At 37.3% G+C, this 25086-nt stretch overlaps 3 protein-coding genes across 4 annotated transcripts; 2 read left to right on the forward strand and 1 right to left on the reverse strand.

The window, feature by feature from the left end:
- Positions 1-1928: 1928 nt before the first annotated feature.
- Positions 1929-2774, reverse strand: LOC113706468 (dirigent protein 23-like). Its single transcript, XM_027228375.2, has one exon. The coding sequence runs from the start codon at positions 2563-2565 to the stop codon at positions 2002-2004; it is 564 nt and encodes a 187-aa protein (XP_027084176.1). The 5' UTR covers positions 2566-2774; the 3' UTR covers positions 1929-2001.
- Positions 2775-13131: 10357 nt separating this feature from the next.
- Positions 13132-15604, forward strand: LOC113707274 (uncharacterized). Its single transcript, XM_072063336.1, has one exon. It carries the CDS (start codon positions 13213-13215, stop codon positions 15391-15393), a length of 2181 nt encoding a protein of 726 aa, XP_071919437.1. The 5' UTR covers positions 13132-13212; the 3' UTR covers positions 15394-15604.
- A 2759-nt stretch (positions 15605-18363) lies between these two features.
- Positions 18364-22745, forward strand: LOC113707110 (receptor kinase-like protein Xa21). 2 transcript variants are annotated; one of them, XM_072063651.1, is made up of 3 exons: positions 18365-18798; positions 18988-21344; positions 21941-22745. In XM_072063651.1, the coding sequence occupies exons 1-3, from the start codon at positions 18557-18559 to the stop codon at positions 22327-22329; spliced, it is 2988 nt and encodes a 995-aa protein (XP_071919752.1). In that variant the 5' UTR covers positions 18365-18556; the 3' UTR covers positions 22330-22745. The 2 variants fall into 2 exon arrangements, with proteins under 2 accessions (XP_071919751.1, XP_071919752.1); XM_072063650.1 differs by having other exon boundaries at positions 18364-21344.
- The last annotated feature ends 2341 nt before the right edge of the window (positions 22746-25086 follow it).

Here is a 25086-nt window from a genome sequence, read left to right on the forward strand (position 1 = left end):
GGAGACTTGACGTTAATTTTTGAAAGGAGTAAAAACACCCACTACGGGAAAAAGACTCTCTAGAGAGAGAAAGTACTCTCAAAGAGAGAGACCTCTTACAGCGGTTCTTTTGGAAGCACAAGGTTGTAGAGAGATTTGATGGCAAAATTACAGATTTTACGTGTAACTTACTATGCGATTTCACCTAGCTTTGAGTGGCCTAAATTGTTTGTTGGGCATAAAACGAAACTCTTCGTACTATGGTTTGAGGTCAAATTCACTTGCCTCCCCTCCCCTCGTGTATTCTTCCCAGGATGTTCAAAGTGCTTGCTTTATGCTTTGCACACAGTAAAGCAGCAAGTCATAATCATTTAGGTGACTGGTTCGATATCATTCTGGTCAGCAAGACTGCAACATCGTTAGCCTCTGCCTACTATCATTAAAGTTGTCTCGGGACCATTGGTTGATGGATTATTAGGCCATATTATTTAGGCCGAACAGAACCACTCATCAATGCTTCACTGGCTACAGATGAAATTGACATAAATCAGTATTAACCGAATTGACTTTAATCAGGCTAGCTCGAAGTTCGAGCTCTTGCTGGAATGGATTATTGTATTCTTTTATATGTGTATTAGTTGTCCTATACGATTAATGTAAAATTTTACTACACTAATACATTGGGATGCACGACATTTAAGTTATGTTCAAATTTTACTTACGTGAGATGCATCTAAATTTGCTAATAAGAAAGGATATTTATCTTGATGATATCAAATGAATTAAGATATTTATCTTACTGTTTGCATTTATCGATATAAAGCAAAATCCATCTTATATGATGAAATTATTTATTTATATTACTTCACGTTGATTAGGTTCAATTAGTCTCGATCAGTACTCATATGAAAAGATCTTTATAGTCACGATATCAAATGAATTAAGATTTTTATCTTGCTATTTTCATTTATCGATATAAGTTGAAATCCATTTTACATTACAAAATTATTTATTTATATTACTTCGCATTGATTAAGTTCAATTAAGCTCTATTAGTACTTAAGACAGAGCTTATTTGAGTCGAGCTCAAATTGTTATATTTTATCTTAATGCTTGAGCTTAAGATCTCATATTTCAGTCGAGTTGAGGTCAAATAGTTTATTGCTCAAATTCAACTCCTTTAATTGTTTGCATCCTTCGACAACTCAGTTAACCATGCAACTGCTAGTCTGCTATGCCTGTCAGGGTCAAAGCAAAGCATGACAGCTTAGATGTGCTTAGGCATCTAAACAAGAAATTTCCTAATAAAATACTAATTTCTAAACAATAAAATTACTATAGCTTAACCCCAATAAAACTATCGAAAATTTGATTTAACCAAAACACTACTAAATAACAATATGAAAATTTCTATTTTTGAGTCTTGATTTAATATGCTAACATCTTTTAGCTCAAAAGATTTCAACCTTTGTTGTTGCTAACCATTCGCCTATCTAAAACATGCCCAATATAAATTATTTCGTAACGTAATGCCTTCCACATTAAAAGATTAATAGAACTCACAAAATCATAAAAGAAAAGTAGAAATGCAACATACCACAAGTATTTTGTCTCCCGCATCAATCATGAATAGGAGAATTACAATCATTTTAAAGATCTCTGCTTTGATAACAGATAGGGAGGGGTTGAATATTGAGTTCCAACTTCTTACTTTTTTTATGACAAATGGATGGAATTACCATTTCCACAATGCTTAAGGCTTCAAATCCTTCTTTACCACCATCAATGTGATCAACAGGACAAGGCCATCGAATGAACTAAACTCACTAGTCTCTGATATAAAAGATTCCTAAAGGAAGAATTTAATTCAAAGTCAAAAAAGTGGTCACCAAACTCCCAACAAAATGAATAAATAACAAGCACAGGCAGAAAGTTCAATTGGGAATGTATTTCAACGTGGCAAACCTAGAAATGATCATCTCTTATTCAACAAATGCAAATTAAAATTGAGTACTCAATAACTCAAATATATGTGGCTAAGGTCACATTATAGCCCACGACTGCATCACCGGTTGTGGGATCCAAAGAGTAGGTTTGGGCAATAGCATATCCCCGAGCCAACCGGAACAAACCGGTTCCACCCACTACGGTCATTTCTCGAACCGGATTTAATGCCGGGTTGATGCTGAGAATGCTAAATGAGCTGTCCTTGTATGTCCCATCTAGGAACTCATAGCACATCACCATTACGAGCCCGAAATCGGTTTGACCGGCTGAACCGTACATTCCCCTTGCCCGCCCCACAAGTCTCGAGTTAGGGTCCGGTCCTACCGTTAATGGATCATCCACCATCATCAACGATCCGAACCCATTGGGCGTAGAGTTGGCCTGGGAAGCTTGGGCTATCCTTACTGCACTAGGGTTTCTTCCGCTGAGCACGTCGTGAAAGTAGAATTGAAGAGTGGAAACCACTTCTTTCCCGGAATCAACCCGCTTGGCCCATGTAGTGTCATCTTGGGCTTGAGCCCATGAAGCCATTGCTGCCACCAGGGTGATCAACATCGCTAGGAGGACTAGCCTGGCCATCTCTCAATCCCTCTCTCCCTATCTTTCTGTCAATTTTTTGAGCAGCAGAATTTGAGCAAAGAAACTCAGGAGAAATGGAAAGCTGGGGCTCGGCAATTTATACTGGCAGGAAGTACGAAATAGGAAGTAAGCAAAAGTGTTTCAAAGTTTCCAAAAGATATTCTGACCAAAAATAATACATAGTTGTTAAACCGACTCAACTAGTTTAATGTCAGAAGGTGGCAAGTGTAACTAAAGCTCAATTGGACAAAGCGAACAATTTAAGTAGTTGGCTGGTAAGTGGCAAACTGGAACTATAACCCTACAAGAAAGAGCCACTATAGTATGGAAAGTCCAAGTTGGACCCCATGAAACTGTCAACATCTAACCTCGTTTGTTCCCTTTTTTTTTTTTTAAGTTATTTGCAAAGTAATAATTGTTGGCAAAATAAAAGAAGTTTAGAAGTATTTATTTACTTATTTACTAACTAGTTTTATTGGAGTCAAGTTTTTAGTAGTTGTGTTATTTAGGAGTATGTGTTTTATTTGATAATTGTTGATGTAAGTGGTTTCTTTTTCAATAAGTCTGATAGGTTATAAATAGAGAATTAATTGTAATATTTTCTTAAGAGAGTCCAAAATGAGTTTGTAAGATTTTATTGTGGCGCGATTTTCTTACACTATTTTGAGATATCAATAATATTGTGAGTTATTTATTACTTCTATCCCACATAAATATTTCGAGCGATTATTTTATTCCTTCAGTTCTATAATCCTGCACGTAATTATTATTAGAACTCTAAATTTGGGTTCTACAATAATTTATTTGGTAGTTGATGTGTATTAATCTAATCTAAGCATGCATTTGTACGTAATAATATGTATGTCATAAACTACTAATCAATAGTAAATCACTAGTCATAGACTTAACTGATAAGCAATGAGGATTGTTTATTCTAATCCGACAATGTAGTACTAACAAAACAATATGTAACTCCTCAATAACAAGTTAGGCACAAAATAGGGTGCTTAGTGAAGAGGAATAATTTCTTATCCTCCCCAAATAAATTTGATATTTCCTAGTGGTTAAATCTTTAAATAACAATTTAATACTAGCACTCTTTGTAAATTTTGACATTTTCCACCTTTTAGCATTTTTTACGGTCTTTAATGTAACCCTTTATATATATATATATATATATATATATATATATATATATAGCGCTAACGATGTAGTTTTGAAAATACTTTATTTTTGCTTTCACCAAGTTATTGAAAAGTGTGAATTTCGCTAGTTTTGTAATTTGATGCAAATGAACATGTTATTGGAACTTCTTGTCGTTTATCAGTCATTAGGAAAATAAGTTACGTGGATTCTTTTCTTTTTTGATATGTTACAAATTAGCATTTTAGGAATATTAGAATCTAATCATAATTGGTGGGATGAAAACTAAAACAGTAAAACATAAGGTTAGACTGTGTAGAACCCAAAAAAATTTTAACAAAAGAGTATAGGAGATAAATTTCATAGAATCAATGTATATTGGGATGCAATTTACAACATACAAGTATATGTGAGAGAAGATGAATAATACCAACAATAATATATTAATCACACACCTTAATAACAAGTGATAGGTTGCAATTTTATCATTTATTTTATTATTAATTTTCCCTATTACTTGACCTGATGTGAATTAATTGTTAGATTCTACTCACTTTTCGTAATTTATATTTATTTCAGGGAGTAGAACAAAAATATCACAATAAAGGCCAATTTGATAGTTATCGGGAAAGAGTTCACATAGCAAGCAATCGAGGATATTTTTGGAATAAGGAGATACAAGTCCTTTTTGGTAATTCGCAGAGGGCAACATTAAAAGGAGGAACGAAGGGCTGAAGTAGGGAGTCTTCTTCCCCCTGGGGGAACCGCCGCACAGCACAGGGCTGTCTGGTCCTCTTAGTTTTTCCGTTTCTTTAGTTTTAGCTTAGGATTTTGACTTTTCTTCTCGTAGGAATTTTGGGTAGCCTTTAGCTTAGCAACTTTTGTTGACCCCTTTTTTTGGCCTTTTAGCTAGTTTGTTCTTACGCATGGAAGATGGCTGAATAGCTGAGGCTTGTTCTTTGTTTTTCTTTGACTTTTCCTTTTGGTTTGCTTCCTGCGGACGCCCAGACCGAAGGAAAACTATGAAGTCCCTTTTGTAGCTTTCTCTCTTTATTAAATAGACGAATTGAATTCCCTCAACTTGCGAATTGCTGGCCGCAGCTTTTGCTTCAATTTCTTGTGGGTTTAGTTCATTAATTATGAACTAATTCTACAATTCTAGTCAAGGGACAACGGATGCTTTGATTCGCCTAAAAATTGTGAGATCGATTTAATTTTATCTCTTTATTTTATTTATTGGTATTTGCATATTCTCTGATTGTATTGCTTATGGTTGTTTAATTAATTGATTGTCTTGGATCCGGATAATTAGTTAATTTAATAATCTATTGTCAATTGAGGTGTTAAATCCGTAATTGTTTAATTACCTCAAAATAGTGACAACTGGCACGATTAGATTCGTGTCAGGGGGGTATGCGGGCTAATCTAAAATAACCCTGGTAGTGCGTTATTTGGTTAGAATAGGGCTCCTCTAATACGTAAGGCAATTGGGGAATTAAATTCTACGGGCGTACCTAGGATTATTTCTCAATTAGAGCAGTGATTAACGGGCGTACCTTGATCACCGACACAGTAAGGAGGGGTTGACTGTCATCGCTTGTTTGGTAGTTATAACCTATTTATTAGTAAATAATTGGAATTGCCTTTGTTTATCGATAATCAATTAGGTGAACCATTGCTGAAGTTATTCCTTGGCTAGATCCTTAATTATCACTCATTAGATTTTAGTAATTTGTTATTTAATTTTTAGTAGTTTCTTAGATTTTATTTGAATTTATTTGATTGTCACTTTCTGCATAAAAACACCCACTTGTCACTGTGAATTTGAAAGAAACAATTACTCCCAGTCCCTGTGGATTCGACCCTGCTTACCACTGTCTACAGAAATTATTTTTAGTTTGAGCAGGTATTTATTATTGCACAGGCTTCGACAACCTGTCAATTTTTGGCGCCGTTGCCGGGGACTGATGTCAGATTAATTTGTTTCTTTTTGAGTTCACCTTGTTTTCATTTTTAATTTATTTTTTTTTCTTATTTTTTTTATGGCTTCTAACACTTCGTATTTTGGTGAAATACTGGATTTTCTTTCCGGGAAATGCGATATGACTAGTTTTATTGCTGAATCTGCATATGCAGAGGCAGTAAACTCTATTAGAAAAAGAATGGCTGCTGCAACCTGTAAAATTTGTTATGCCAGGGATCATTCAACAGGTATGTGCCCCGAATATCAAGATAATCAGAGTGTCCCATTCAATAATTACGGAGATTTTTCACCCTGGTCTCAAACGTGGTATGACCCTAATCCATACGGGTATGATCAAGGATGGTGGGATAACTCCAATTATAATTATTCAACGGGGCCAATGAATTTTCAGCAGTATGAGTCTCAAGAATCGTCATCTATGTCAGGTATGTATCCTGAAGAAATAGTTGAACCAATAGCTACTCACACATACCAATTCTAACAGGAGACACAAATGGAGGATGAGATGATGAAGGATGCAATGAATTATCTGGCAGATCAACTATGTCTATTGACATTCAGAGTGAATCGATTGGCTTCTCAAAGGGAAGAATTGCCCTCGAAAACCATTGTTGATCTAGAAGAAGATGAGAGTGCAATTGTCCGGCCAAATGACATGGAACTGCAAGAGTTTCAAGAAAACGGATTTAAAGATGCAGTTGAAAAGGAAGCTGAAGTGCAAGAAATGAGACTCCAGGATCAACTCATTCAAGTGAACGAATCCAGTGAACAATTTCCAAATGCGGTGACATCTTCTCCACTCCTTAATCAATATTTTCCTAATTCATCTTCTTCAATTCCTGTTTACTGAAATTGATTTTATTATACCAGAAAATTTAAAATTTCATGACAGGAATAAGTTAAGAGTGGAGATGGCAAAATATCTTGAACCAATGAATGCGTGTGATGGAGGAGTGAGTGGAGAATGCAGATCATTGTTGACTTGTTTAGCGCCATTTATTAGTCCATGGAAGCCCGTAACTCGTGTGCCCAAGAATTACTCCATCTATGAGGGTTACCAGGATCACGTTGAAGATGAAGCATTGAAGCGAGCCACAATATTTTATCCTCCATGAGCAAAACATGATAATGTCTAGCCAAAAACATTAAAGAAAGGCACTCATTGGGAGGCAACCCAATTTCTTTTAGTTGTTTGTTTGATTTTATTTGTTAGTTTAAATCTGTCTTCCTTGAATTTGACTGATTTTGGGTGTTAATTTTCGTTTTTGCTGATTTAGAGGTGCCCTGCAGTCATGACGCGCCCGCGTGGTGATGTGCAGGACGCTCCCGATCAGAAAGTTCTGAAACTTCTGGGAGCTCTCTTGCCCTCATGACGTGCCCGCGTGGTGATGTGCAGGAGGCTCACGATCAGAAACTTCAGAAACTTCTGGGAGCTCTCTTGCTCTCTTGACGTGCCCGCGTCAAGTTCACGGGAAAGGTAAGGATTAAAAAAAAAAAAAAAAATTTCAACCGTAGCAAATATTTCTCACTAAAAAAAAAAAAAAAAAATTTCTTTTTTCTTTCTTTCCTTTTCTTTCTTTTCTTTCTTTTTTCTTTCTTTCTTCTTCTTCTTTCTTCCTCCCCTGCTCCCTCTCTGTTGCCCGAATCTCTTCGCCGCGCGCCGCCACTACGTGGCTCTCTTCTTCCTCGGTCTCCACAGTCGCGCCGCCACCATCTTCACCACGAGCTACCATCGCGCGCCATCGCAAGCTGCTGCCCTCTGCGCAGCCACTGCCGCTTCAACGCACGAGGCGCGCCCCTCCCATCTCTCTCTCTCTCTCTTCACGAGACCGTGGCCGAGCAACCCACGCCGCCTCCACTCCAGCTTGTTCGCCGCTGAAGCTCGATCCGCCGCCCACTGCGCGGCTTCCTTCCATCTTCCTCTAGCTCTGCTGAGCTCCGCTGCCCCCGCTACTGTCCGCCGACCACCGGCCATAGCCTCTCGCTCGTAGCCACCACAGCTCCGTGCTCATCTCCCTCGCTCAACCGCACGCCACCTCCGCAGCAGCAGCCTCCACCTCGCTGCACACGCTCTCACCTCACGCCTCCCTCGCCTGCCACCACCACGCGAGCACCACCAGCTTGCCACCCTTTCAACCACCGCCGCACGCCAACAGCCCAACCTCCCTGGTGCCAGGTTTTTCTTTATTAATTTTCTGGTCCCCGATTCCAATTTCTTGATGTTGATGGGATTTTGATGATTGCGATTTCATTGAGTAAATTTGTTTGGATTGCATCTGTGTTACTGGAGCCAGTGGGTTGGGTTATGTCCTGCAGCTGATTTGCCTAGTCTGATATAACTGCCGGTTGTTTAGGCTCTTGGAGTATTGTCTGGTGCTGTTTGTATTTTTTAGTGGCTTTGGTTGGCCATTTGATTTACTTTTTCCTTGAGCATTTACCAGTGGTACTGGTAGCAGTAGTTGGCCTCAAATTTCTTAATCTTAAGTGCTTGACTGCCTAATTGACTACTGGGCTCTTGTGCTTAAAGTGTTGCCCGAATTCTGCATTGTGATTGCTGGAATTCCCCCTCTCTTGGGTCATTTGCTGTTTTTAGTCGGTTGAACTATGTAATTGACTGTCCAATTGGAGACAGTTGTTGAGATTTTGGGTGGAGTTGTGTCCAATTGCTGAATTTGTTATTTTGATTAGCCACTAGCACCGCTCTTCGTGGTTCGAGTTGTTGTTTTGTTGCATTGTTGGGAGCTGTGCTCGGGTATGGTGGGTCCTTTTCTGCGTCCATTTGCTGAATTAGGATATGAATGTGACTTTGCATTTGCTTATTGAAGTGAGTTGCCTCTAATTGCCTTGTGTGGGAGTATTTTGTCTTGTTCATCTCAATTACTTAGTTCATTGGGGTACCTTTACGGCCTTTGGGTGCCTTAGGTGTGCATTTTACTGTTTGGTTTGGCCGCGTGATTTACTTCTTTTCTGCATGTGCACCAGTGGTACTGGTTGAGGTGTTTGGCTTATAATTTATTCATCTTTTGTGCACTAATGATACTGGTTGGAATATTTCCCCTTGCATGTGTCAGTTCTACTTGGTTGGATACTTGATTGACTGCTAGGCATGTGTGACTGAGTTGTTCTTGTACAATTGGAGATATTTAGAGAGATTTTGAGTGGGCGAGTGGTGTCGCTTTCTATTGATATTTGGGAGGCATCGGTGGCTATTAAATTGTTATTGCTTTGAATTTGCTGTTTACATTACCTGTGGGCAATTTTTGTCTCTTGTTGATTGAAATGACATTTGGAGAAAATGGTAAGACCCGAGCCCTCTTCTTCTGCGCCTCCCCCATCGATGGCCTCCACTGTTCCCTCCTATCCCTTAGCTGTTCAACAGGGAAGTTTCATTGTTCTCTTCGCTTTCATTACTTTATTATCTCCATTGAGGACAATGTAGGATTTAGGTGTGGGGGGAGCAGTTATGGTGCTAGTGTCTTTCATTCATTTTTTTTTTCTTTTTAGTGATTGGCTCGTAAGTGCATGCCAAGGTTTGATGTTGGATTATTGCCTCTATTTCTACTATTACCAATTTTAATAATAAAAGGGTATCAAGTTCATGTGGTTGAATCCAAAAACATCTCTTTGGTGAATATCGATGATTGTTTTACTCTTATAATTTTGGGTTAACTTTCCTAGACATAGGGAATGATTATTGGCATTTTCATGTGAATTGGTCCGGTTATTAACTTTAGTTCTCCATGTTTGAAAATGAGGCAGGCTGATGCAAGTTTCTTTTGGTTCTTGTGTTATATTAAGTTTTTGTGATTTTTAGTTATGAATAAATTTGACTGTACTCCGCTATTAGTTACTACTGAGTAACCGGGGATCTGCACCTAAAAGTGTTGATTCTCGCGTCAAAAAGTAGTAATTGCTATGAGTACGTGGTCACGTGGCGATAGAAGCTGAGTAACCGGGCTCCTTCATCTGGCCAATGTTGGAGTTCGCGTCAAAAGGCTCAAATGGCTAGCGACTAAGTCTTTTGTTACTATTGAAAAACAAAAAAAAAAACAAAAAAAAAAGAAAAAAAAAGAAAAAAGAGAAAAGTAGGAAAGTGTGAAAAAAAAAAAGAAAAAAAGTGAAGGTTGTGTTAGTGTGTAATAAAAGTCAGCTTGCCGAATTATGGATTTAATGTTGAGATTTTGGTTAATAGTTGGACCATTTGCTGATAAATGTTATGCGTTATTCCTTTTTCTTAAATTAGTTAACCTGAAATTAGAGCAGTTTGTGGTTTAGAAGCTAACCGGAGTGATGTTTCTTGGACTTGACCATTGATGCTTGATTATTATTTTTCTTGGTACCTTGGCAATTTGTTGGATAGAGCAATGACCATTATCAAATTTTGGTGTCTGTGTACTTTTCTCATGCTTGAGGACAAGCATGGTTTAGGTGTGGGGGAAATTGATAGGTTGCAATTTTATCATTTATTTTATTATTAATTTTCCCTATTACTTGACCTGATGTGAATTAATTGTTAGATTCTGCTCACTTTTCGTAATTTATATTTATTTCAGGGAGTAGAACAAAAATATCACAATAAAGGCCAATTTGATAGTTATCGGGAAAGAGTTCACATAGCAAGCAATCGAGGATATTTTTGGAATAAGGAGATACAAGTCCTTTTTGGTAATTCGCAGAGGGCAACATTAAAAGGAGGAACGAAGGGCTGAAGTAGGGAGTCTTCTTCCCCCTGGGGGAACCGCCGCACAGCACAGGGCTGTCTGGTCCTCTTAGTTTTTCCGTTTCTTTAGTTTTAGCTTAGGATTTTGACTTTTCTTCTCGTAGGAATTTTGGGTAGCCTTTAGCTTAGCAACTTTTGTTGACCCCTTTTTTTGGCCTTTTAGCTAGTTTGTTCTTACGCATGGAAGATGGCTGAATAGCTGAGGCTTGTTCTTTGTTTTTCTTTGACTTTTCCTTTTGGTTTGCTTCCTGCGGACGCCCAGACCGAAGGAAAACTATGAAGTCCCTTTTGTAGCTTTCTCTCTTTATTAAATAGACGAATTGAATTCCCTCAACTTGCGAATTGCTGGCCGCAGCTTTTGCTTCAATTTCTTGTGGGTTTAGTTCATTAATTATGAACTAATTCTACAATTCTAGTCAAGGGACAACGGATGCTTTGATTCGCCTAAAAATTGTGAGATCGATTTAATTTTATCTCTTTATTTTATTTATTGGTATTTGCATATTCTCTGATTGTATTGCTTATGGTTGTTTAATTAATTGATTGTCTTGGATCCGGATAATTAGTTAATTTAATAATCTATTGTCAATTGAGGTGTTAAATCCGTAATTGTTTAATTACCTCAAAATAGTGACAACTGGCACGATTAGATTCGTGTCAGGGGGGTATGCGGGCTAATCTAAAATAACCCTGGTAGTGCGTTATTTGGTTAGAATAGGGCTCCTCTAATACGTAAGGCAATTGGGGAATTAAATTCTACGGGCGTACCTAGGATTATTTCTCAATTAGAGCAGTGATTAACGGGCGTACCTTGATCACCGACACAGTAAGGAGGGGTTGACTGTCATCGCTTGTTTGGTAGTTATAACCTATTTATTAGTAAATAATTGGAATTGCCTTTATTTATCGATGATCAATTAGGTGAACCATTGCTGAAGTTATTCCTTGGCTAGATCCTTAATTATCACTCATTAGATTTTAGTAATTTGTTATTTAATTTTTAGTAGTTTCTTAGATTTTATTTGAATTTATTTGATTGTCACTTTCTGCATAAAAACACCCCCTTGTCACTGTGAATTTGAAAGAAACAATTACTCCCAGTCCCTGTGGATTCGACCCTGCTTACCACTGTCTACAGAAATTATTTTTAGTTTGAGCAGGTATTTATTATTGCACAGGCTTCGACAACCTGTCAATTTTTCAAGACTATCAAATTTCGCTCTTTACAACAATAATAAGACTTCTTATTTATATATTAGATGAATCGATAAACATCTTTTACAACCACAAGAAATTTCCTAATAAAATGCTAATTGTTAAATAATGTAACTATCATAATTTGACTCCAATAGAATTACTAAAATTTTAACTTGATTAAAACACTGCTAAATAATAATATGAAAATTTCTATTTTTGAACCTTGATTAATATGCTAACGGACTACAATTCATATTTCATGAAATTTGAAGCAAGAATTTCTAATTTTGGGAGCTTCGGCTTTGGTTATTTTGCCACCAAGCAGAATTTTAGGCCTTGTTTGGAATGCAATTTTTCTCCAAAAATTTTTTACGTTTTTCGTGAATATATTCCTAAATCACCTTTTTATCTCACACATATTAATCGTTACAATATTTTTTTTAATAAAAACTCCAAAAAATAGGAATCCAACCTAGAGTCTCTAATATTCTTTCACCATACAAAAAGAGCAGCTTTCTTCTAGTCTCTCCCCAAACCTTCCGCCTCTTTTGATCACCTCCTCCGCCCATTCACCTCTTTGTATATTTGTAAATGAGGGGATTATAAAACACACAATATGAACGTAGCATTGGAAAGGATAGTGTAAACTTTTCGAGAGAACAGGATAGTTTGGTAGTGAATTCAAGTATATCATGTTACGTTGTATTCTTCATGGAATAGTTGCATACTTGTACTTTTTATGCGAATATTTCTAAAAAAAAAAAAGAATCAAATTTTAATTATTTGTAACTCCACTATTATAACATGTTCCAAATGTGCAACGTTACATAGAATTTAAGAAGTATGAAAGTTTAGACAAACAATTGTGATGTGTATTTCTGATGTATATAAGAACTTATAAGTTCATTTAAGTGGATATAATTAGGTAATGGTAATTGTACTTTACTATTTATAACGGCACTTTTACTATCTTTGTTATGATATGATTTTTGTTTATTAGATCATATGATCAAGAAGATAGTTAGAATGACACTATAAAACACGTGAATTGTGATTAATATTTTTTTATAATTAAACAATTTCAAATTTATAACCCTTGCTTTCCATTTTTTTTTTTATTTTTGGGTAAATATTCTAAAAAAAATTTCCTTTTCTCTTTTTGACTAAATTATCTAGATAGCCACTAAACTTTTAAAATACTAGAGTTTTGACCATTTAATTTTTAAGAGTATGTATTTACCCATTAAACTATCAAAAGAGTGAAGTTTGAGCCATTTCGTCTGTTTCCATCGTTAAGTCATGTCTGCCAAATCTAAGGGCTACACCAATCACAAGACATAATAAAATCTAGCAGATTTAATGGTAAAATTAGATGGAATGATCCAAAATTTATAATTTCGATAATTTAGTAGGTAAATACATATTTTTAAAAGTTAAGTGGCTAAAACTATACTATTCCGAAAGTTCAGTGGCCATCGAGTAATTTGCTCTATCTTTTTGGTTAGATATCGCGTAAGCGTCCCTACAAACGGCCGTCATTTTACGTCCCTTCTCCTTCAACTCGAGCTACTGGTCGCTAAGAAGACCCTGACCCTGAGGAATAATGGCAGGCGAAAACCCGGGCCGAAATAGCCCACCCGAACCCGAACCAGAATCCGAAGCCCTCCGCCTGAAAAACCAAGCAGAGCAAAAGTACGTCGCCGGAAACCTCAAGTCGGCGTTAAAATACGCCAAGCGAGCTCACCGTCTTCAATCGTCTCTTGAAGCTCTGCCGGAAATGCTCACCTCCTTCAAGATCCTCCGTACAGCCACCAAGCCGTTCACCTCAACTCCACCAGAGCGAGGCGGCGGTGACGGGGCCGCTTCAATTCCCCCAGCTCCGCCGGACTACTACAAAATTCTTCAGATTGAGAGGTTTGCTCATATAAATACGATTAAAAAACAGTACAAGAAATTGGCATTAACCCTACACCCCGATAAAAACCCGTTTATTGCCTCGGAAGAGGCTTTTAAGCGTGTAGGGGAAGCTTTTAGGGTTTTATCGGATAGAATTAGGAGGAAGGAATATGATATGAGCTTGAGAATTGCTATGCAGAATGAGGCTGAGGCTGCGGCGGGGGCGGCTGGAGGTGGGGTTGAGGAGGTGGAGACGTTTTGGACGGCGTGTTCGACTTGTAGATTGTTGCATAAGTTTGAGAGGAAGTATTTGGGGCATAATTTGGTTTGCCCTAGTTGTAAGAAGAGTTTTAAGGCGGTCGAAGTGGAGGTGGAGGAGGAGGAGGAGGAAAATGCTAGCACCGTTCAGAGGGGTGAGGAGGGGGAGAATGTTGGTTTGAGAACAAGTGAGAGAATTAAGGCGAGAAGGCTTGGGAAAATGAGTAGTGTGGGGGGGGTTTTGGAGAGGTCTGGAGGGAAGCATAAGGGATTGAGAGAGAAGCTGATGGTGAAGGATTTGGAGAATGTGGGGAGGAAAAGGGGGTTGGAGGGTGGTGGCGATGATGGGGTGATTGAGGAGTTGAGGTCGAGAAGTAAGAAAAAGGAGGGGAGGACTGGTGGGGTTGAGATGGAGGAGAGAGCGACGACGCGGGCAAGGACGAAGAGGGTGAAGGTTGATGAAGAGGAGACGATGACATTGGCTGAAATGCAAATGTTAGCGAAGAAGAAGGTGAGCCAGCAGAAGATGAAGTTGAAAGCAAAGGAAAAGGAGGTGGAGGAGAGGGAAAAGGAGAAGGATAAGAATATGGGAAATGAGGAGTTAAAGGAGAAGGAGAATGAGATGGAGACGCAAAATGAAAAATCAAAGGAGAAGGAGATTGAAATGGAGAATGAAAAGGAGGAGGAGGAGATAGAGAAGGATACACAAAAGAAGCAGCAGAAGTTAAATGAAAAGGAGAGCAACATGGGATTGGAAAGAGTCAATGAAAGGGAGAAGAGGGATAGAAAAATGGGAGTTTCATCAAATGAAAAAAGCATGGAAGTTGTGGGCAGAAGGGCTTCTAGAAGTAGTAGGGACTTGGTAATTGAGAAGCGAAAAAGACCAAGACAGAACAATAGGGAGATTGTGGCAGTGGAAGCTTCAGATTTTTACAATTTTGATGAGGACAGAGTGGAGAGGAGCTTTAAGAAAGGCCAAGTTTGGGCTATTTATGACAGTGAGGATGGAATGCCAAGGCGTTATGCTTTGATTGATGAAGTTGTTTCTCTGAATCCTTTCCAGGTGAGATTGAGTTGGTTAGAATTTCAGAACAACGGTGATGAGCAGTTAATTGGTTGGGAGAAAATTGGATTTCATATTTCTTGTGGCAGATTCAAGGTTTCTGAAAAGGCTTCAGTTAAATCTCCAAAAATGTTTTCACATCTTCCTGATTGTGAAAGAGCAGCAAAAGAAGTATATAGGATCTATCCAAAGAAGGGTTCTGTTTGGGCGCTTTATGATGAAAATGCTTTGGATTCAGGGAGAAACCAAATGAAGAATAAGGGGTGCTATGATATTGTTGTGTTTTTAACTAGCTACAGTGAGATACACGGCTTGAGTATGGCGTACCTTGAAAAGGTTGATGGATACAAGACAATCTTTAAGAGGAAAGAATTTGGGGCTCATGCTGTTAGATGGCTTGTAAAAGATGAGTTCAGACTGTTTTCACATCAGATTCCCGGAAGGAAGCTTTCTGGAGAAGAGGCCCCTGGCCTTCCTAGAGACTGTTGGGAGCTTGATCCTGCATGTCTTCCTCCTAACTTGCTTACTATTGGTTGGGTAAATAAAGATGTTGGAACAAAACTATAGTTAGGCAAGTGAATGGATGATTGCTTCCTTGCTTTAAATATAAAATGAAAGACTGTCAGACTGCAAGGGATGTGACTAAATAGAAAGATGTCGAAAAATTTTCTTTTGATGTAAATAGTCACTTCCGGATACACTTCTTGTTGTACAGCAACATATAATGTTTGGTCTTCACTCTCAAATTGGATTACTTAGGCCTTCTCAAGCTTATAAATCTTGCTCTTTCTTAAAATGAATGAAGTGCACGGCCTGTAAATTATTGCACTAGTCAAAGATCAAGGGCAAGGGGAGGGGCAAAATTCTATAGGCTGAAGGAATGCATGCGCCTATTCTTTGTTAGAAGTAGTCATTATTGTTATCCCTTAAAAGTCATGTGCATCTTTGAATTGATCTGTTAGTTGCAGGGAGAAGATATATTTGTTCTGTTATTTGACAAGAAATGATGATTACAATTGAATGTCCTGATTTTAAGCTTAAGCATGTATAGGACTGCAACACTTAATGGCTAGTCTCAGCTTCTTTCACCTATGGTTTCTGATCTTGGCATCCACCTGAAGCTTTTTGCCTAGTTACTCTGGACCCAGTCAGGGTGTATTGCAACAATTAGAAGGTTGGAGAAGTAAGAATGGTTTGCAGGGGAGTGCTAAGACTTCTGATATCAAGTCATTAGAAATATGACTTGGGCTATTTTGGCCGCAGATTCTGAGGGGCTGTGAGCCAACTCCGCTTCACTTCCTGCAAGTTTGTTACTATTTAGTGGAAGATTTCTACCTGCGCTCTGTTGAAGAGCGGTGGCCTTTTGCGGAGGATCATTTGGCACTGGGTCCTGCTAGACAAGCATCTATTTACCCATTAACGGGTAAATTTTCCCTTTTTATCAGGTTCTGTTTCCTAGTCGCTTAATTCCAAACGAACTTCATACAAGAGATTTTACTCTTCTGACGTCTGCCATAGTTTGAAATTTAATGTCTGATGGCCCTAATCTACAAATAGAGCTTCCATACCACGAATAACATGATAAAAGCGTAGTAATATCTGTGTGCATATTTAAGTAAATAGAAATAGATAAATAGCAGTTGGAGTTATTATTATTATTATTATTATCTCGTAGAAGTGATCCTTCTTGCCAAAACCTTGCAACTATAAATTTTTTGCCAGGAGAAAAAGATTTTTGCTTTAATGCAGGGGAGGGTTTATGGATAAAAAATTCTGGGCTTCTTAGTGATTATGTCGTTGTTAGTTGGATGCTTGAATTGCCCTGTACTTTCTCCTGTTTGTTTAGCAGCTCCCAATTCTGGTATCAGACTTTAGGTTTTGAGTCATGAATTAGAATAAGAAAGGGTTTGTTTGGATATCAAATTTTTTCAAATAATATTTCGTTTGCATTATAAACACATTTTTCAACCTATCTTTTTATATTTATAATCACATTTTTATTTCATATACATCATATCATGAAAAGTGTTACAATAATTATTTCAAATGCGATCCAATTTTTTCCATTCTGTTGGCTTATGTCTTTATGGTAGTATTGGCCGAAAGAAACTTTCGCTTAATGGGGGAAAACATCTTCGCTAACTGAAGAAGACCGGTCTACTGTTTGAAAAAGAATTCCTAACATTGACCGATTAAGAAATCCATGGAAAAGACCATTGACTTGAAGAAACAAAAAGAACAAGAAACAGAGAGTGAAGTGAAGCAAGGGTTTTATAGCAAAAGATTACATTCTCATAAAGTATTCAGAAGCCCATTAAACAACCTGTAGATGTTTTACCCAGAGACATGTTCAAATGGTTAGGAAGGAGGAGGAGGAAGGAGAGGGGAGGGGAGGAGGAGAAGAGGAAGATGGAGGAGGGGGGGGGGAGGCTGGTGTGTGGTGATTTTTTTTTAATTTTTAGAAAATACTTCAATAAAATTTTAAATTTTAAAAGCACCCCTCCAAATAATTATAGTGTAAGTTTTTCATATATAATATTATGGATTTTTGACATGTGCTCATTAATACACGTAATATTCATCTTTTTTATTTTTTTGTTTTTTTTAAGTGTAAGCTAGAGAACTCGAGCGCGGAACCTTTCGCTTACACTCCCTCCTCCCGTACCACCCAACTCATCCCTCCCCCCACGTAATATTCATCTAACTTTTGTTTGGATTGCAGTTTTCTGTCGAAAAATTACGTTGTTTTCCGTGATCACATTTTTCTATTACCTTTTTCCCTCACATATATCAAATCGCTACAGTAATTTTTCCATGAAAAATCATGGAAAATGCAATCCAAACACAACCTTATCATTTATATACACACGCTAATAATTATTATCTTCCGTTGCATTTATATACTTTCCGTATTTAATCTTATCTACCATTTCTTGTATTTATTTGTGAAGATGCTAGAATGGAGATTTGAACTTGGGATCTCAAGGAAGTAGACTAGCCACCCATTTGTTTCTTGTATTTATTTACTTTGTCTAATTAATGTTATATTTTAAAAAATATGATATTTGAAATATATTTTAACAGGTGTCAATATAGACAAACCCTAATATTATAGTGTAGCCTTTTTTGCAAAAAAAAAAAAAAAAATCAAACTAACAATATTGGCCTGATACCCATTTTCAATAAATGACCGAGATTGAGCCTCACATACGTGAGTTTTGAGCAGGATGAGGCCTTTATTATTTTTTATTTTCGGTTGAAGTCTGAGTGGGTTGGGTTCAAATCAACAAGTCAGATTTTTCCATTGCGCTGATAGGGTCTGCAAACCCAATTTACTAAGCCCAAATGATGATGGGCTTAAGGCCAGGTTCTACGTCGAGCTGGATCGAACTAGGTGGAAATAGTTTCAGTGTGAAGTGGTGTAGTATGGTACAATGGGATAAGAGAAAATTTTTAAGTGAACATGATAATAAAGGCTTTGAATTTTCAATCTTTAAATTAATCTTTATTTCCTCTGTCCCTTCTTTGTACAGCTGTCATATGTTTCCAATTTTTTGATAATCTAAACTCAAACAAACCGATAATAATCAGTTGATAAGTTTGCTTTAATTTTTTGCCGGAAGGCAAGAAAGTTCCTTTAATTTGATTTTCTTTTGATGAGTTTTCGTCAAGAAAAATACCTTCAATTGACAAGAACTAATGGTCCTACAGGCATCTTGACTTTGACTGAATGAGCACCATCGCTTCTACGCTAGTGAAATTTCCTGAAAAGAACGATCAGGTTCTGTTACCTTACCTCAGTAGTCAATATGGTCAATTAGGTAGTTCTCAATCAACCAACTGTTTTCACTGGGATTGGAATTCCACACGGCATTGCTTCTCAAGTCCATCAGGTCTTGCTGAACACATTGCATTTGCTCCTCAGCAGTCAGCGCTTCCACCCTGCAAAATGAGTTTTCGGCTTCAATTTTGGTCTGCTTTCCTCTGTTATTGTCTATATTTCCTATACTCCGTAGCACTAATCAAACCAACTACAGCCAGCAGTTTATTCAGTTCCTCAAATGAGACTGACCGGCAAGCTTTGCTTGCCATCAAGTTTCAAATTGAGAGCGATCCTTTCCAGTTCATAACTTCTTGGAACAATTCTTCTCATTTTTGCAGTTGGCATGGTGTCAGGTGCAACACCATGGATCAAAGAGTGACTGCCTTGAACCTGTCATCGCTGGAAATCAAGGGAGCTTTGTCCGCTTCCATAGGCAACCTGACTTTTCTTGAGGAACTTATCCTTGATAATAATTTCTTTCGTGGCACAATACCATATTCACTGGGGAATTTATCCAATTTACGCATCCTTAGTGCATCAGATAACGTTCTTGAAGGGAGGATTCCTGAAGAACTTGGAAAGTTATCCAATTTGGAGTTTCTTAAATTGTCTTCCAACAAATTGTCTGGTGAAGTACCCTTGCAGCTTTTCAAAATCTCATCAATTCGGTATCTTAATCTTGCCTCCAACTATTTAAATGGTTCTTTCCCCTCAGATTTCGGCCTGAACCATTCAAAACTTCATACTTTCGTCGTTGCAGAAAACCAGTTTTTTGGACCTCTGCCTGTATCCATTACCAATGCTTCAGGACTTGTAATCTTGGACATTGGTACAAATGCTTTATCTGGACCGGTACCCATGAATATGGGAGACCTTAAACATTTGCAAAGGTTAGATATTTCAAAGAATCCTCTTGGAACTTCCGATAGTACTGGCTTAAACTTTCTGACTTCCTTGACTAATTGCACTATTCTGAGAATTCTGCATTTGTATGCCAACAATCATGGAGGCGCTTTGCCCAATTCTGTTGCAAACCTGTCCACCAAACTCACATCTCTAAGGCTTGACAGAAACTATATATCTGGGGAAATCCCTGATAACCTAGAAAAACTTGTCAACTTAGGGAATTTGGCAATGAGTCAGAACATGCTGACAGGGCGCATCCCTGAATCTATTGGGAAACTAACCAAGCTAGAGGGCCTCTATCTTTCAGGAAACAAATTCATCGGTAAGATCCCTGGTTCCGTTGGAAATATTACTCAGCTAAGTATCCTTGAAATGCGAGGAAACAAGTTAGAAGGAAGAATACCTGTATCTCTGGGTAACTGTAGAAGATTGCAAGGATTGGATCTGTCACGTAATAGGCTTACTGGCACAATACCTAAAGATCTTTTTGGCCTTTCTTCACTCACTTACAGTCTCAACTTAGCACACAACCTTCTCAGCGGAACTTTACCAATAGAGTGGGTAAACTTGACACATCTTGGGAGCTTGGATGTTTCAAACAATAGATTGTCTGGAATTCTTCCAGTTACCATTGCCAATTGTGTATTTCTGGAGTTTCTTAGTCTTCAGGGTAACGGTTTTAGCGGTCAGATCCCTGAAGGATTGAGCAACTTGATTAGCATTAAACTCCTAGACCTTTCCAGAAATAACATTTCTGGTTTCATTCCTCAGAGACTGGAAAGCCTTCGCTATATACAGTATCTGAACCTTTCATTCAATTCTCTGGAAGGCGAAGTCCCCAGTGAAGGCCTCTTTTTTAACTCTACAGCTTTTTCAGTAACTGGAAATGGAAAGCTTTGTGGAGGTGTGAAGTCTTTACAGTTGCCTAAATGTCAGTGGCTATTACCATCAGCGGAAGGGAAGAAAAAGGTTTTGCGAAAACCATTGTTTGTAGTTCTGATCCTTGTTTTCGTTATTTTCCCTATTGTTTTGCTGCTAGCTTACGTTCAGCAAAAATGCCAGAAAAAGGTAATTTTTGGTTATTTTCTGCACGTTCCTTGTATCCGTTGGTGGCACAAAAGAAATACAAGAATTTCCAGCATAGAGCTAACATCAGATTCTCCTCTGGGAGATCAATTTCCTAAGATTTCTTATACAGAACTTTTTCAAGCTACAAATGGCTTTTCTGAAGGCAATTTGATTGCTAGGGGAAGATATAGTTCAGTCTACAAGGGCAGTCTTAATTACAATGACAAAACAGTTGCTGTGAAGGTAATCAACCTTCAAAACCAAGGATCCAGGAGGAGTTTTACTGCTGAATGTGAATCACTGCGAAATGTTCGTCACAGGAACCTTGTCAAGATCATTACAGCTTGCTCAAGCAGGGACAATGAAGGCAATGAATTCAAAGCCTTGGTATATGAGTTCATGGCTGGTGGGAGTTTGGAGAGCTGGTTGCATCCAAGTTCAAGTAACTTAATGCAGCCAAAGAACTTGAACCTGATTCAGAGGCTTAATATTGCCATAGATGTTGCCTCGGCATTAGTGTATCTTCACCACTTCTGTGCCATTCCAGTCATTCATCGTGATATAAAGCCAAGTAACATTCTTCTTGACAGTGAACTCTGCGCACATTTAGGTGACTTTGGCTCTGCGAGGTCTCTTTTGCTTGCGATTGATAGATCAAGATACGAAGGAATCGGTGCAAGAACAATTGAACTTGTAGGAACTGTTGGATATGTTGCTTTAGGTAATTATGATACACGTTTTACTTCAATCTTTACTAATGAAAATCTGGTATACTTTTTCTTGGTATCTTTTTGAGGTTAATGAGAATCTAGGAACACCTTAACTCAGCCAAATACCTGCTAATCCTATGCATTGATGCCAAAAATTTGCTCTACCAGTTATGCCACAAAAAAAAAAAAAGCATGGGTCTTGATCTGGTTTAACCAGTTAAATCAGTAAAAGAGGGCGGAGCTTTATCCTTGGGTCAACCTCATATACTTAATCAAGTGATTATTATAGTGATGAGCTCTCATAATATAGAAAGTGCTTAAATGAAAATGGAAAACTAACTTCCCTCTAACAGAGAATTGGCATGGAGCTAAATGGGCTCTCATGGTTCTTTCGGTACTGGATCTAAACTTCAGCTGGAGCCTAATTCTTCTTATGATTAGACCCATTGATTTATTTTGGACTCAACATTATGCAAAATCTGTTGAAACCCACAGCCTCAGTTGAAGCATTGCTGCATTTTTGTCACTTTTAGATTGTTATATATGTTTTTCAAACTGTTTGAGCTCACTGATTTCTTTGTTTCCCCGCTCCTTTTGGCAAAAACAGAATGTGGCATGGGGGCACCAGCATCAACACTTGTTGATGTCTATAGCTATGGTGTTCTTTTGCTGGAGATGTTTACTGGAAAAAGGCCCACAAACAGCATGTTCGAAGATGACTTTTCCCTTCGTAACTATGTGAAGATGGCACTCCCAGATCAAGCTATGAGGATTGCTGATCCTAAACTATCATCAGAATGCGAAACTGAGTCAGGCATGATGGCCACTGACACTCAGACCAGATCATGCGCCAGACATAGGTTTGAAAAGTGCCTGGCTTCAATTTTCCATATTGGGGTTACATGCTCAGCTCATTTGCCAGAGAGAAGGATGCACATAGCAGATGTTTTCATGGAACTGCAGGCTGCTAGAGACTTGTATTTGAGGTGTGGATAACAAGGTAAAATGACTTTATGGATGATAACATAGCAATTTTAAACCATAAGATATTTAGGGTCACCACATTTTAAGATAACATAGCAAAGTATGATCTAAGGACGAATCCCTATTTAGAGTTAGAAGAAATGAGTAAACGATTTTTTGTTGAACAGCAATCAAGTAAATCTTATTATGTATTTACTTGTTGGTTTTTCTAATGTTATATTAGTTCTAGGATTAAAGTACTAGTCTCCGTTCCAGGATTAACTAGAAGATTATGGCTGGATTAGGGGTTTTATTGTTAATTATGTTTATTTGTTTTAGCGAATTTCTAGTGGCAATTTTGTAAAATAAAACAAATTTGTGGGCTATAGTTCAGATTAGCAGAAATTTCGAGGTTGAATTAAAAAAGAAAAGGAAGGATCACCGGATCATTTTGCTGTCGGTGCCTCTCTCGGCTCGCTCTTGCTGCAACCTTGCCCTAAATGAATAAACAACCTTGCCCTAATATAGATGGACTATTATAAAACTAATGCTAATGTGATGTAAGATTTGAGTTGTTTTTTGTGGTGGATAATATGTTAAGAAAGCAAGAAAAATTAAAGAGTTCAAGCAAAAAGAAAAAGTAAGAAAAGAACTATTCTTTCATTCAATTCAATTTTCTATATTTTTGATACAAGGGGGGTAACCCAAGGGGATTAACTTATAGGGAAAAAGTACATCAACTAGTTTCCTCAAGATTGTGATATGATCTTCTCGTAAGTTGTGACGAGCCTATCACCTCGTAAGTTGTAATAGTTTTATTGATAGTTGTGCCAATTTTATCACTTTAAAGTCATGATAACTTTATCAACTTAAAAAAAGTGAAAGACTTGTTACCCATAGGAACGCCAACGGGTCCGATTCGGATCGAAATTGAAAATTTCGGAACCAAACCCATTTTTTATATAGTAGACCTGGACCTGACCCATATATCTGATGAATCTTGATCTTAGAGTCCCGGAACTGGGTTCGACGAGTCTTGGGTTGGATCTGGGTCTACCCGAAAAGAAAAAGGTTGAAATTTAAATATTTCAAAATTAATCACAAGTCTAATCTCCAAACTTAAACAAATTAAATTACAAAGCTAAATCACAAATAACTCGTAATAGTCAATACAAAACTAATCATAAATCAATCTACAAGGTCATTACTAAATTGTTAATCTGGTAAAAGAATATATTTAGAAATATTTATATTTTATAATTAATAACATATTGTTCGGATTCGGATCGAAATCCTATATTTCGTATCCGACCTGTGTTTGTTAGAGTATTTGGATCTGAATATCGAAATTATTTTTTAATCCAAACGCGAAAAAAGTTATCTGATTCGGATCAGGTTTGATCCAAACCCAATCCATTGACACTCCTAATCACCCATAGTGTGGTAAACATCCATAATATTTAATTATTTCATAATATGGACAAGCACCATTGGCCTCAAACTGATCGAGTGAAGAAATGCTAAGGTGCCTTGTAGTTGTTTAAAACCTATAGATCAATAGTGAGTATATCCGTATTAGTTCTCTATCATATTTTTCGGATACATATTACTATGCTCAATAACCCTTACAAACATGTTTGGGCTTTCTATGAAAACTTCTCAAGATGGAAGATTTCCCGATTTGAAAAGTTTCCCGTTTAGAAAAGCGTCAACAGATCCATCACTTTGGGCTGAACACGGTTCGGGCGCAGCCCTTGAGGTAATTCCTAAGTTATGAAAACTTTGTCTCTAATTAATCTTGGGTTTTAAAAACAAATTGAACCCTCTTGAAAACATCCTCTCAACTTTATATTGGGCTATAGTGTAAGAATTGGACCTTGAATGTCCATTTCTTTTCCTACATTTTTTTTAATTTTTAAAAAGTTGATATCAGTAAATTTGCTCTGCATCTTCTTATGGCCAAATGTCATCACTTTAGTCTAAATCAACTTCATTTGATTAAGAAAAAAACTACTTTTAAATTAATTGTAAAATAATCCTCAAATGCGATGTCACGTAAATGCCGTCAAGAAAATTTTACAAGTAATGAGTAGTCATTTATTATCATAAAATGTTTTCCTACTAAGTGTTATTTAATTTCTAAAATCCTTGGTAAGAAATTTTATTTGCATTCTTATTCTAATTCTAAAAGCAATAAAAGAAAATTTCTTTCCACTCTTGTTCAACTTCTAAAAGCAATGATTGTAGAAACTTTTTTAATTTCACTACAACATAAGTGATCCAAATATTTTTTTTTTTTGCGTAAGAAAAATTATTTGTACAAAGTTATGTTCTATGAATAAGATTCTAAGTTTGCATCACATAAATAGCACCAAAAGTCTTGAGACATGCGCTTGTGGATTAATGTACAGGCTTCTCTGATGCAATAATCCCGCCCAGAGTAAGCTGCTGTGTTGAGAATACTATTGAAAAGAAAATCTAAATCACGTGATCAAATTCCAACATTTAATCTAATGTAAACTAATTTCAAAAAAATATGTGAAAAACAATAAATGAAAGAAAGAATGGCATACTTTATTTTTGCAAAATTTTGATCGTTTTGGAGAAGTCTTTCAAGTGTAAATCTTCAAATAACTTCCAAATCCAGAACCCTAATTAGATCAAATTAATCCAACCTAAAACCCTTTACCCTTTTTTAACCATGTTTGCTCTGAAATTTCAAAAATATATTTGTCATCAAAGTGTATGGGGTTTGTGTTTGCATGTATGGTAAGGAACGATTAAATTTAA

This window comes from Coffea arabica, chromosome 8c (assembly GCF_036785885.1).
Source record: "Coffea arabica cultivar ET-39 chromosome 8c, Coffea Arabica ET-39 HiFi, whole genome shotgun sequence".
In the NCBI taxonomy this organism is placed as follows: domain Eukaryota; kingdom Viridiplantae; phylum Streptophyta; class Magnoliopsida; order Gentianales; family Rubiaceae; genus Coffea; species Coffea arabica.

What these genes read in the sequence shown, in the direction of transcription:
- LOC113707110 (XM_072063650.1), top strand. Translation starts at nt 18,557, where the DNA reads ATGAGCACCATCGCTTCTACGCTAGTGAAATTTCCTGAAAAGAACGAT. An exon ending in TGTTGGATATGTTGCTTTAG is followed by an intron (nt 21,345 to 21,940) that starts GTAATTATGATA and finishes TGGCAAAAACAG; the next exon opens with AATGTGGCATGGGGGCACCA.
- LOC113707274 (XM_072063336.1), top strand. Translation starts at nt 13,213, where the DNA reads ATGGCAGGCGAAAACCCGGGCCGAAATAGCCCACCCGAACCCGAACCA.
- LOC113706468 (XM_027228375.2), bottom strand. Translation starts at nt 2,565, where the DNA reads ATGGCCAGGCTAGTCCTCCTAGCGATGTTGATCACCCTGGTGGCAGCA.